The 13,660-nt window shown below is 46.2% G+C and overlaps 1 protein-coding gene across 1 annotated transcript in view; it reads left to right on the plus strand.

Annotated features, from left to right (window-relative positions):
• The window catches only part of LOC131278939 (contactin-associated protein-like 3), a 177,393-nt gene extending 164,219 nt beyond the window's left edge, over positions 1-13,174 (plus strand). Inside the window, 8 exon segments of the mRNA XM_071215575.1 lie at positions 2,835-3,033; positions 3,035-3,061; positions 4,621-4,688; positions 4,691-4,749; positions 5,545-5,632; positions 12,003-12,221; positions 12,403-12,664; positions 13,048-13,174. Coding sequence (XP_071071676.1) covers positions 2,835-3,033; positions 3,035-3,061; positions 4,621-4,688; positions 4,691-4,749; positions 5,545-5,632; positions 12,003-12,221; positions 12,403-12,664; positions 13,048-13,174 — 1,049 coding nt within the window.
• Positions 13,175-13,660: the final 486 nt, after the last annotated feature.

The following is a 13,660-nucleotide window of genomic DNA, read 5'->3' on the forward strand; positions in this document are numbered from 1 at the left end:
TCTAAGCAATCCATGTGTTAAAGAAGAACTCATAAGTAAAACTAGAAAGAATTTTAATTGAATGATAATGAAAAACACACCATATCAAAACTGGAGTGGTAATGCTATTGCAGTATTTACAGGGAAATTAGGACTTTAAATTCCATTATTAGAAAAGGATAAAGGTGTAAAATCAATGATACAAGCTTCTAATTTTGAAACCAAGAAAAGAATAACAAAATAAAACTCAAAGAAAGTAAAATAAAATAAATTATAAAAGATAAGAGCAGAAGTAATTGAAATAGAAAACAAAGAAGAAAATCAATGTAATTAAAGTTGGTCAGGGAAGATATCAATAAAATTCATAAATTTAAAAACTCTCAAGTTAAAAACATGGAGGACGCAAATTACAAATATCAGGAATAAAAGATGTGACTCCAAAGCAGGTGCTACAAACATCAAAATAACAACAAAGTGCCTTTATGAACAGCATATGACAATAAAGTTTACAATTTATATGACATGGACATATCGCTTGAAAAATGCAATTTACAAAAACTGACAAAAATAAATGCAAATTTTGATAACTGTTAATTAAAAAGTTAAATTTCTAATTAAAACATTTCCACCATGAAAACTCCAGGTTCGAATGGCTTCACTGATGATTTCTATAACACATCTAAGAAAAAAAAAATTAGCCCTACACTAGCTACTTAAGAATAGAGATGAGGGGAACCTGCTTTCTAATGCATTATATGAATCCGCTTTTGCTCTGATGCTGAAATATAACAAAGACCTTACAAGAAACAAGCAAACAAAAAATCCCAGGACTATATCTCGTGACTACTGACCCCCAAATAGTTAACAAACTGTTAGCAAATTAAATTCAACAATTAGAAAAAAAGTAATAGATCATGAAAATGGAACTATAATATCAATCTAATTTTGTAAAATATTTCCATGAAATTCACTATATTAACAGAATAAAAGAGAAAAAAATAATCCTCTCAGTTTATCGGGAAAATGCATTTGACAATATTCAGCATGAAAACTGGGAATGTAAGGTGTTTTCTTCAACCCGGTAAAGCACATCGACCACTGTATTGATGGTGAGAGACTGGGGGCTTGGATGCTTTCCCTCTTAACTGGGAACAAGACCAATGCCCTGTCCCACCGTTTCTTTTCACCCTGCTAGCAATCTTATCCAGTGGAATAAGACAAGAGAGAGTTTACTTCCCTCATGCAAATGAAGAAAAAAAAAAAACTCTCTTAATCACAGAAGATGTGATCACCTATAGGGAAAATCCTTTTAATTTATAAAAACTTACTAGAAGTAATGAAAGAACTTAGTAGGGTCAATATACAAAAATCAATTGACTTTCTATATGCTAGTTACATATGAATAGAAAACAATTAAAATACAATTCTATTTACAACCTAATCTGAAAATGCAAACTATTCACAGATAAATTGAGAAAAATATATGTAAGATATCTAAATTAAATCTGAAAAAATTAACATCTAAGTAAATGTAGGAATATATCATATTCATGAACTGGAAGATTCTTACTGTTACTCTATCAATTCTTCCAATATTGATCTATAGATTCAATGAACGCCATTAAAATCTTAGTGATTTTTTAATTTTTAGTAGAAATTGGCAAGCTAATTCTAAATTTTATAGAGAAATGTATGAGGACCTTGTATTCCCAAAGCAAATTTTATATAAAAAGCAAGTTAGCAATGGAAAAGAGTAATGAGACATAGATGGACTCCTACATCTATGGTCAACTGGCTTTCTGCAAAGGTGCTAAGACCATTCAAGGGGGAAAAGAAAGTCTTTTCAGCAACTGGTTCTGGATTACCTGGACATCCAAGTGGAAAAAATGTTTATAACTTGACAATTTACTCATACCACGTACAAATATTACATTGAAATGGATAATAGGCATACATACTAAAACTAAAATGATAGAAATTCTAGTAGAAAATATAGGAGAAAAACCTCTGTTACCTTAGAAAGACAAACGTATTAGAACACAAAAATATAAATCATAAAATAATGAATTGAAATCCATCAAAATTAAGGAGTTTTATTTTTCTTATGTTAGAAGCCAAAATTGCACTGTGGGTGAAGAGGAAACAGCCCTCTGTCCTGAGAGTGGTTTGTAGGGTGCAGCGGCGTGCGAACCTTCTGTGCAACGGGGATATGTGGATCCAGGGATTACACAGCCCAGCAGCTCTCACTGCCCCCCGTGCACACACGTCTGCATACACACGAGAATTCCTCTTGTTTGGGCTACAAGGACACTCAAACTGTTTAGGGAAGCAGGGTCAGCCTCCTGGGCCCCTGCTGGGAGACGACCACCAGATTATGCAGCACAGTCAGCTCAGCATTCCATTTCCAGTGGGCAGTAAAATAAACAAGAAATGAGAGTACTGGGTGCTGCTCTGCCATGGGGAGGGAGACCCTTGACCTCTGACCATTCCTGCTCCTGGGGAGGACGGAAGATGCTCCCACCACAGGCTACAATGGAGGGATTTGAAGAACCGAAGTAGAAGACAAAGCCTTTGACAGCCAGGTCATTAGGTTATTGCCTCCAACCAATAAAGCACATATTGAGCTTGAAATTTTGACATTATACTGAAGAACAGACATTTATAGCTTTAAGATATTTTGAGAATTATCCTGGTGTTTCCATTTACTAACTGTGTTTTTCATTTTGAGAGGTATAGATATTGGTTATAATATTCTCTGCTCTTAGTGATTAAAATTTCCTGAAATTTAATCTAAATGTCTACAGACATACTTAATAGAGACCCCTAATCCTTTTAATATAAAAATATTATTTCAGAGATTTCTGCATATTTTGGAACTGGCTCCTCTGTGACTTACAATTTCCAAGAATATTATTCCTTAAATACCAACTCCAGTTCCCACGCCACCACACCCTATGGGGACACGACCCTAGCCAGGGAGAGGCTCGCGTTCAGCTTCCGTACCCTGCAAACCCCAAGCATGCTGCTTTATGTGGCCTCCTTCTACAAGGAATACCTCAGTCATCCTTGCCAAAAATGGTGAGTATCATTTTATGTCAGAAAAGTAAATTTTATCATTAGAATTGTAGTAAATATGAGGTTTTTAGTGTTTAAGCCTCTCAAACTACAAACAAGGAGAAAATGCATGCTCACTTAGTGTAATTTTGGTTGTATCTGTTTTATTTTTCCAGGATTATAAAAATATTATGACAAAATGTTTCATTTAAGTAATTATATGAAGATCCTTTCTGCTGTAATATTTTGATAAATTTGCATATTTCTTGTAAACAGAATTTTTGTTATCCCTGGAAGCTCTTCATTAGAAGTATAAGGTATCAGTTACATGTGGAAAACATTTCCTCCCCCTTCCAGGCAAGGGGGAGAAGAATTGAGGTGGATGCTAACACAGTAAAGTGAGGTAAAAATAGCTGTCCTTGCACACCAAATGAACTGTTTTACCTGCTGAACTAAATCATGCTGTATCCATCTCAAGAGGAAAAGTGAATTGCAGCTAACTGCACAGCCAGCTCCTCTTTCCATGGCAGTGGAATGAGGCCTTAAACCTTTAAATAGAAAGTCAAGACACCTATTTAGTATCTGGTAATAGGATTTGAGTACAGGCCATCAGACGATTGGGGGCTTGAGGCGAATGTTTGCCAAAGCCAAGTCAGGAGACGCTAACGTGCAGAACTCTTAAATCCTAGCCCAAAGGCTTCTTACTGTATCCCACCTCCCACTGCCTGGTGAGGGATGCAGATTCCAGCAATATGACCTCTGGAGTGTGAATGGACTGTTGATGTGTGGCCAGAATTCCAGATATGGCCTTGCCCATTCACATCAAAATCTACCTAGGAATTCTAACCTCTATAGGGATATTTAAGCTTAGGTGTAGATTTCGGGATGTAAACTGCTTAAGCAGTAGGAGAATTTCATTGATATATTGGAAGTTACTCTGGCAAGCACAGTACTTGGCCTCCTAGCTTGTGGATGAGCAAGGAGAATCCATTTTAGAGGTGCATTCGTTTCCCACTGGTCAGAGTTCAGGTCCAAGGCTTCACCAACAGGGAGTACCTGCCACAGGCCTTTGACAGCCACATAGCAGCTCCACTCTTCATAGGCATGCTGTGTGGAATTCCTCAATTATTCACCTTTCAAAATTTCAGAAGTACACTCAAGGAAAACAAGACTACAGGAACGGGAAGTAGCTTCAGTATTGCTCAAAGCTCCAGAATTTCTTAGTACAATGTTCTTTCAGCAGGAGTGGGTGGAATTTACAATTGACTATGTGCTTAATTTATGTATTTTCTTTTAGAAAATTAAGAGTTGTAGGAAAGAGGTGCTTATTTTCAATAACATTGGTCTTGACCCAAAAATAGCATGATTAGGCTTGGAGATTGGCAGGAGCAAAACTAAAGAACAATTAATTGCTTCAGGGAAGATAATGATTCAGGATATGATAGTGCACCCAAGTGAACAGTGTTGAATAGATTTAAACTGCAAAATGCCATCCTTAGAAACAAATAAATAACAATAAAATTGTAGTATGCAAAAGCAGTTTTAAATGCATTTTATTGAAAATTGTTATTTCTCTATTTTATGGAGTTTGCAGATTAGGTATAAGCTAAATACACATCAAGACCCTGATATTTTTAACTTTAATTTCAAAAACATGGCGATGGGCATCTTCATCATGTGAAGATCAGTAGAGAAGAAGGGCTAGTCTTTGTCGAGGTAATTTCATGTTTGACCAAATAATATTAAAATATAGTTCCCCAGGATGTATGATCTAAAGTAACATTTTTACCATGAAGCATAATAGAACAGGCTCCTTTCAGTGCTATTTTCTCTTGTGTCATGGACAGGAAATCAAATATAATCCAGATTCTTTGCTTGTTTCATAAAGGGAATCTGCCCCATATACTATAAATATTTGACTGCTAAACTTTTCTTCATCTGTTTCTATTTGTTAGGGAAATGTTGTCTAGTTTACCATGGGGTGTTACTGCTAGAATCTTTAAAAGGATTCTGCAACAGGAATCTAAATTAAAATTTGCATAACTAACCAAATACAGCTGAGGTATTGAAGGGTAAGTGAAATCACTGTCAGTGATTTTGAGGAAAAATATTGTCATACTTGCTCTCTATATGGGAAAAACAGTCCTTGGCTTCATGTTTCATGTATTATTTTTAGATAAACGTAAACACTTTGGACTTGAAAATCCTATTTACATCTTTGGGTGGGTTGTACCAATTATGGATAATTTATATCATCCAGGAAGTAATAGGGGCTATGAAAAAAAACATGTCAGAGTAAGGAAGCAGACGTGGGGTGAACTATCTAAGACAACCTAGGAGCGCCCATGAACTATGTTGCTGCTCTGGAAATATGAGCTCCTTAAAACGAGGTTCCTCGGTCCTGTGGTGGCACTGCCAGGTCTTCAGAATCTCTCTGCCTTGTCTGCCTTTGCTTCCTGCCACGTTGCTGGTGAACGGTGCCCGCATTGGCATCTGCTTCTTGCACGGCAGGTGGACCAGGAGCCAAGGAGACGAGCGAGTCTGCTGTCGGGCACAGAGTTCAAGGCCCTCAAGTCCCTGGTGCTGGGCGAGCTTTCAGGCAAGTAGGTGCAGAGCCTTGAACAACAGTAAGAAATCGAACAACTGCCCCTCCCCTCACCCCCTCAGGACCGCCACGGCACCCCACGCGCACCAGAACACCTTCCTCATTTTACGTCCATCACACCGTTAGTGCCAATCCCATAAACTCATGAGAAAAGGCCTCCCACAGGCTGCACACGTGCACCCCCTTCCAGCAATTCCACACCCCTCCTTCAGCAGCCGAGCACAGTGAACCGCAGTGCTTGTGTCACCCCTCAATGCACACCTGAGCCACAGAGTGTGGATTAAACGCAGCTGGTCCACAGCCTTCCTGGAGGAAAGGGCAGTTTTAAAAGTGCACTGGCTGTCTTGCTGCCGTCGACTGCGCCCTGGGCCGTAGCAGGACCTGCTGAGCCGTGGTCGGGTCTGGACCATGTCCACGTGGGATGCCCTCTTCAGAGGCATGGCCTGGAGGTCTCAGCCCCAGGGCCCAGGACGCCTGAGCATAAGGGCACTCGTGCCACCCAAGGAGCAAACGTGCCTCATGCTGCTGGGTCGCCAGGTACTAACATGGAAAGGGGGCCACTTCTTACAGGGTTTGCTTTTTAGTTATGAGTGAACTATATACGTCATGTGTGTCTATAGGTCACTTTAGGGAGAATGCTTTTGAAGTTTTTTTCATAATAATCAGTATTTGACCTAATCTGACAATAATCAATTGGATTATAAAAGTTTTTCATTTACTTTTTGGTCCTTCATAGTGTTCCTCAGACTCAGAATTCTGTGCAAGTAGATGGATGGGTGGTTGGTCAAAAATGAACCATTGAATAGGATGGTAGTTATATTTTAAGTCTACTAATGTTAATGGATTTTCAAACACTGTGTTGGGCATTAAAATTACGCATTCCTAGTCTTTGATAGGAAAAAAAGTTATGAATTGTAATTATTTACCATGTTGCTTATTGGATAGAAAAAAATACATGAGAAGCAGTGCTTGTACATGGCAAGCTTCACTGAAAATCCAAAGTGGGCCAAATAGCGTTACACAGAGGCCTGCACATCTGCTTTGTGAAGGGAGCACCGTCATTGCTTGCCTTCAGGATAAATACATAAGCCACAACAACATTCATTTAAAATGATTCTCTTTGGAAAGATGCTTCTAGGATGATTAAAAGTCCAGGCCCTACAACTTAGCAACAGAGAATCAGTTTGCATTTATGCTTGTCCTGAGATTTTCAAGTTTTACTTATGGAAACAACAGCTGGAGCTTCCATCAAAGAAACGGCAATAGCAACGGCAGCCATAAGAGCAGCATATTTGTTGTGTTTCGTGTTCATAATTGAACAAGTATTGATCAATTGCCCAATATGTGCCAATGACCCAGGCAGGGCCCCTCGGGAAACAGCCCAGATGAAGCACCTGTGACCACGCAGCTTACACCCCAGTGGGGTCCCCTGGTGGATGTGCAGGTGAACATGAGAGTGTGCAGGCCACCACGCACGATGCAGGACGGGGTGGCCTCCCTGAGAAGGGAGAGGAGAGAAGACGCCTGGGAGGCAGGCAGGGCCCTCCTCAGGCCAGCGCTTGGCCTGGACCCCAGTGTGGCTGGAGGGCAGCTGGGCACAGGTGGGGAGAGCGGGCACAGAGGTGGGAGAGGGTCACAGAGGAGGGAGAGGGGACACAGAAGAGAGAGAGGGACATGGAGGAGGGAGAGTGGATACAGAGGAGGGAGGGGGCATAGAGGAGGGGGAGACAGAGGAGGGGGTATGGAGGAGGGAAAGGGGACACAGAGGAGGGAGAGGGGCATAGAGGAGGGAGGGGGCACAGAGGAGGGAGAGTGGGCACAGGTGGGGAGAGCAGGCACAGAGGAGGGAGGGCACAGAGGAGGAAGAGGGGCACAGAGGAAGGAGGGGGGATACAGAGGAGGGAGGGGACACAGAGGAGGGAGAGTGGGCACTGAAGAGAGGGACATGGAGGAGGGAGGGGGCACAGAGAAGGGAGGGGGCATAGAGGAAGGAGGGGGCACAGAGGAGGGAGGGGGCACAGAGGAGGGGGGACAGAGGAGATGGGCACAGAGCAGGTAGGGGCACAGGGGGAGGGGGCATGGGGGGCACAGGTCCCCTGGACCTGCAGGCACTGGAGACTGTCAAGGGTCAGCTTCTGCTCATGGGGACCGTGGGGCCCCAGAACGTCACAGTCTGACCGTCCCCATCAAGGAAGCCGAGCCTGGCTCAGTGTTGGGAAGTGGGGAACGGGGAGAAGGGGGTGCAGTCGGAGGCTGTCACTGTACCCAGGCGAGGGCCAGGGAGGCAGCAAGATCCGGGTGAATTTTATACGCTGAGAGGACGGGGTTTTCCTGCAGTGGGGGCAGGATGGAGACCACCTGGCCCTCCCTGAAGTAGAGGGAGGAAGCAGCTGCCTTGCCGGGGGACTGCAGATGCAGCTGGTTTCAGAGCCGATGGGCTGGGGGCAGGGGTGAGGTGGTGTCTGGGGGTGCTCTGGGTGGGGAGGGTTTGGAAGCTGGAGAATGCGCAGCTCCGGCTCTGGATGTGCTCCTCCAGTGCTGATGGAGAGCCAGCATGGCCCTACTGTTAGCATGTATTTTATTCCATTTTTAAAGCTATGGCATCATATAGGAGCCATGAGATTGTTCAAAAATCCTAAACCGACAAAACCACAAAATCCCTCCCAACGAGGGGCCATCAGGGACCTAGATTCCACGGGGGCAGCTCCGTTGTGGGGCAGACTCGGCCCCAGCTGGTGGTTATTCTCTGCTGCCCAAACAAGGAAGTAATGGACAGTTTTAGACCAGTCCATGTGCTCGGCCCTGGGCAAGGCTGCTGAAGGTTGAAGAGAAGAATTCTGTGAATGGAGCGAAGGAGGCCGTCTTCCATCACTGATTTAAAATCATTCATGGAGGGAAAGGGCTGATCAAGTGCCCTCTGTCCGGTCACTCACACCAGGTGTTACAGCGGGTGTGGTCCAGCAGCATGGTCCAGCAGGTGTGGTCCAGCGGGTGTGGTTCAGCAGGCATGGTCCGGCAGGTGTGGTCCGGCAGGTGTGGCCCAGCAGGTGTGGTGCAGTGAGTGTGGTCTGGCAGGCATGGTCCAGCAGGTGTGGTCTGCCAGTGCCAAACCCCAATCTAAAGATGCCGCATCTGACACCCTGAGGCTGGAAGATAAACTTTTTCACACAGGTAACAAGCAAGAAGAATTATTTAAAACTTTGACAAGAGATTATTTTAAAATACAATTTATGTTCAAATGCAATGTAAAAATTATTGATAAAAAGACTGGAACAAGGTCTGATATATTGTGTCTTGAACTAAGAAAATGGACTATATTACATAAAGAACAATGACTAAAAATGTATGTATAAAATTAATCATGTATTTCTCCTAAATTAAATGAGTAAAGTACAGGAGAATGGAATTGAATACACTGATATTTTAATTCAAAAATTAGATATACATTGGTATATTATTCAGACTCTCAAAAATAAGGTTGAAGTTCAATTTCAGCAATATATTTTAAAGCTTGAAGCAATGTGTTTCATGAAATTTTGAATAAAAATTCATTTGCCGTATGCCTGGGGTGTGTGGATTTTTCTAATGGCACTATCTGTATGTTGACAGTTTAAGACCTGCCCTGCCATAAACCTCATAAAATTTCCAAAGCATTTTGTAATCCTAAGAAAACTGAAACTCTATGTGCAGAGTAGAGTGGTGCCTGAGGGACCTCGTGGCCAAGGCCGGTGGGAAAGGGCTGTGGTTTTGCAGAGACGTTGGCCTGTGCTGAGTGGCTGTGCTTCTTGAGTGACCCCAGCTCCACGGTGCCCCCCCCCCCCGGCAGATGGGGTGGGCATCTGCTGCAGATTCTGGACCCAGCGTCCACCTGTCAGGGAAAGCCTGCCCGCCGGCTCTCACAGCCGAGGCGCGCTTGAGATCAGATGATCCCAGTCGTCAGTGCCTGCTCTAGAGGGGGCCGGAATGACCCGGAACTATCTTCAGAACCAAAGTGCACACTTGAAAGCTCTTCAGAAGGGTAGAAGCTGCCCCTTGCATGCAACATGCAATTCTCACTAGTTGTCAAATAGGAGAGACGACCTCAGAACTGAGCCCGTTGAGAATGTCGACTTCCTGAGGCTCCTGGAATCTGATCGTGTTCTTAAGTTTTCCTTCGTAATGGTTTTAAAGTCTGTTTTTATGTAAAATGACCTGGGCAGCTCTATGAAAATCACAAGGCAGATGACATGTGTCCTCAGCCACACACTCTACCTGAAAACCACTTCTCCAGGGACCACAGCCACTCTCTTGCCCCCTGCCCTTAGCACTGAGCCTGATCTCACAGGAGAGCAGTTCCTAAGCACAGAAGGAAAGTGGACCGCAGAGGCAAGCTGGCCCACTTACCTGCCCCTGCATTTATACATCTTTGGGGAAAAAGGGTTTTAAGCTAAAGAAAGAAAGAGTGGCACATTTTATTTTCAGGAGTCAGACACAGGGAAGATAACAGTTTTCCCTGTTTCCTGGCACAATTGTCAGTTCAGCCCCGAAAGCAAGCCAAACACTGGGGTGGGGTAGGGGCGGTGAGAAGCTCCTGTGAACTTTCTTACCTGCCTGGCCCTGGAGGGAGCCTGGACCTGCAGGGGGAGCTGGGGTGAAGCCAGGTGTGTGGATGCCCCTGGATGCTGGAAGCATGAGGTGCCCAGCCTCATGTCTCCAAGGACTCAAGCACGACCAGGGGGTCTGGGCCACTTTTGCTACCCCAGGTGTGGAGGGGATGAAGTCCCTGTGGTCTTGGACACTGCTGACCAGCAGGGGTCATCTTGGTGCCACACTCACATTGCAAGAAAACAACTCAGTACAGAGAGAGACAGAGACAGAAGAGACGGGGAGGGGAGAGAGAAAAGAGAGAGGGAGAGACAGAGAGAAAGAGAGGGAGGGAGGGAAGGAGAGGGAGAGACAGGGAGAGAGGAAAGGGAGAGAGAAGAGAGAGGGAGAGATAGAGAGGGAGGGAGGGAGAGGGAGAGACAGGAAAGGGAGAGAAACAAGAGAGAGGGAGAGACAGACGGGGAGAGACAGAGAGAAAGAAGAAAGAAGAGACAGGAGAGAAAGAGGGAGGAAAGGAGGAGAGAAGACACAGGAGAGAGAGAGAGACAGGGAGGGATAGGGAGACAGAGACAGAGAGGAAGAGACAGAGAAGAGAGAAGAGGAGGGGGGAAGGAGGGAAGGAGAGGGAGAAAGAGAAAGAGGGAGGGAGAGAGGGAGAGAGGAGGTCCAGCAGTGACCCCAGAGAGCCCGGCTGTTGGAGGAGCCAGGCACACCTCGGGTAAAACTTGATGAAAGAACATGAGCTTTAGTGGAGCAATGAAACCACCTCTCAGAATTCAGAATGATTTTCCAAACTGAAGCCCAGTAGATGAACTGAAAGAGAGAAGAGACTCGCTGGTCACAGAGCTTCATGCAGAAACAAAGCGTTGCAAAGACAAAGCTTCCCCTGGCACCCAAGGTGTCCCCTGCAGCGGCGGAGGGCATGTGGTCACCTACTGAGGAGGACACAGAGGCGCCCGCCACCCACGGGTCGTCCCCCCAGGATTACCTGCAGGCCACGGTGTCGCCACAGCCCCCTTAGGAGGGACATGCTGGGGCAATTCCTCTGCAATTAGAAACAGAGTAGGAGAGACGTGGGAAGATGGGCAGGGGAGAGCACAGAGGTGCCAGGGGCCCACTGGGCGGGTGTTGGGTAAAGACGCACCCTGTCGTCTAGAGTTCAGCCTAAGCGGATACTGGAAAACCCAGAACATGAAGTATAGACACTCAGCCAGGGGCCTTCAAGTGCTTTTTGAGCTGAGTGGAGGCAGATTGAGAGAAAGCTCATTGAACAGGAGGTCGGATCTGACAGCTTGTTTCACGTGGAAACAATCAAGGTTCAAACCCGGAAAGCCCTGAGGTCGATGCAGGACCTCAAGGGCCAATGGGTGCGTGTGAGGCCATTTTACTTTTTCAGAACTTCATTAATGGAAATGAAAAGCACTAATCCCTGTTTCTTTTTCTTTTGAGTGCTTATTATTTAAATTTAAATATTATTTGCAGCGTAATTATAAAACTGAAAAGCAGTGTTTTTCTCTGACCTATTTCCTTCCTGCCACTGCTACAATCCTGTCATTCCAGGATTATTCCTCACATGATTTCAGGGTAGAGAAGCTCAAGTGGTGAAAGCCAGGCGTCCAGCTCCCACTGTCCCTGCGTCCAGAGCACCCCGCGCACCCCGCGCACCCCGTCCCCGCGCACCCCGCGCCCCTGCCCCGCGGCCCCGGACTGGCGCCCCGACCCCGCGCTCCTGCCCCGCGCGCGCCCCACCCTGCTAACCGGAGCTCTCTGTCGCCCTCAGAGCCCGGCGGCCACGTGCACCCCGAGACGGCGCGGGCCGGCGCGAGCGGCTTCGCGGGCTGCCTGTGGGCGCTGCTGTGCGAGCGCGCGGCCCGGCTGAAGGCAGCGCTGCCTCCCGGGAGCCCCGGGCGCACCAGGGTGCGGGGCCCGGTGGCAGCATCCAGCTGCGCGGCGCAGGCGGGAGACGGCGCGTCGCGGGAGCGCACCCACGCGCGGGCAGGTGGGCGCTGTGGCCTGGGCCGCGCAGGGGCCGTAGCTCCTGGAACCCGCCGACGAGCCGCCGGCCCTTGCCTCTAAACGGTCCCCAGCGCCGCACGTCCTGTGTCTTAGGAGGTAGCTCTGCTCTGGCAGGCACTGGGGAACCCCTCGCGTTCCTCCTGTTTTTCTTTCTAGCTTTGTAGAGGATTCGGGACCCGGAGAGGAGGGGCAGCCTGTGGCTGATGTGACCAAGGGCGACTCGGCTGTGATCGGAGGTGACAGCGCGGCTGTGCCACCTTCGTGGACACGGAGGATGTCCACTGAGAGCGCCCACGGCGGGCAGTGTAGCCCCTGGACACGGAGCATTTGGGGCTTATTTTATGATGTAATCTCCCTGAATCCAGCTTATTTGGAGATTGTCAGTATAAGTGATGGTTTCATCAACACACTCGTTAAGGAATTATTGTAAAAAACGCCTAATAATGGAAAAGCCTTAAATTGCACAGCCCGGGGGCCTGGAGCATCTACTTAAGGAAATGGCTTCCTGCCTCCCTGGGATTAGCTCAGCGGCCCTATCTGCTTACAGATCCACCATGTGAGTGGTTTAGATATTGCGCAGGGCCCTTTTGTTTTTTAAAATAAAATGTTAGGCTTATAGACCAATGATGGCACCGAGGTTATTTTTCAACTGAAGAGGTAAAACCATCATTTTAAAATGAAAGAATTTTTAAAACATAATTTTTCAAAAAGCTGACATAAAAATCCAACATTCCTTCTCCCTTAGTAGGGTTTTTGAGAAAGCACAATTACATGCTTGGACGCTGGCTGGTCACTTAAACGTTATTCAGCTGCTCTGCTGACGAGACACGACACAACCCTCCTGTGGCTGCCAGCACCGCTGAAGCCCTGTCCTTGGCTGTAGCCCTGGACAGCCTCGGCCGTTCTCCCCACTCAGCCATCACCACCTTGCTGTGAACCCTGGGGACTGTTCAGTGTCACAGATGGGCCCACAGCATGACGACAGACGCCAGCCTCCTCTGCCTCCTCAGTCCCATAGGCGTGCTTTCCCACAAACAAGTCCAACAAAGGAGAGAGACTGCTCTCGGTCAACTGACTGAGGAGCTCAAGTCTGGAAAGACCAGCTACATATGTGTGCTGCCCGTGAAATCAGACATCCAAAGTCCAGATGGGCGATGCCCACAAAATTTGACGTGCAATGTCTGTGAAAACAGATGTGCAATGTCCATCAAAGGCCATTTAGTGTGAGGGGAGTTTTCACTGCTCTGCTGTGTCAAAAATAGGAGTCTCCTTATGACAGATTCTTTAAAAAATATCTAATACTTTCTCCTTCAGCACATCCAAACATGTGGATATGGCGCTGACTGGTGGGAAGAACCAGCATTTGTTCTGCAGAATTTTACACTCTCAGTGGCAATTGTTGCAGGATGTGCCGGGTGGGGC

Source organism: Dasypus novemcinctus, chromosome 6 (genome assembly GCF_030445035.2).
Source record: "Dasypus novemcinctus isolate mDasNov1 chromosome 6, mDasNov1.1.hap2, whole genome shotgun sequence".
NCBI lineage: Eukaryota > Metazoa > Chordata > Mammalia > Cingulata > Dasypodidae > Dasypus > Dasypus novemcinctus.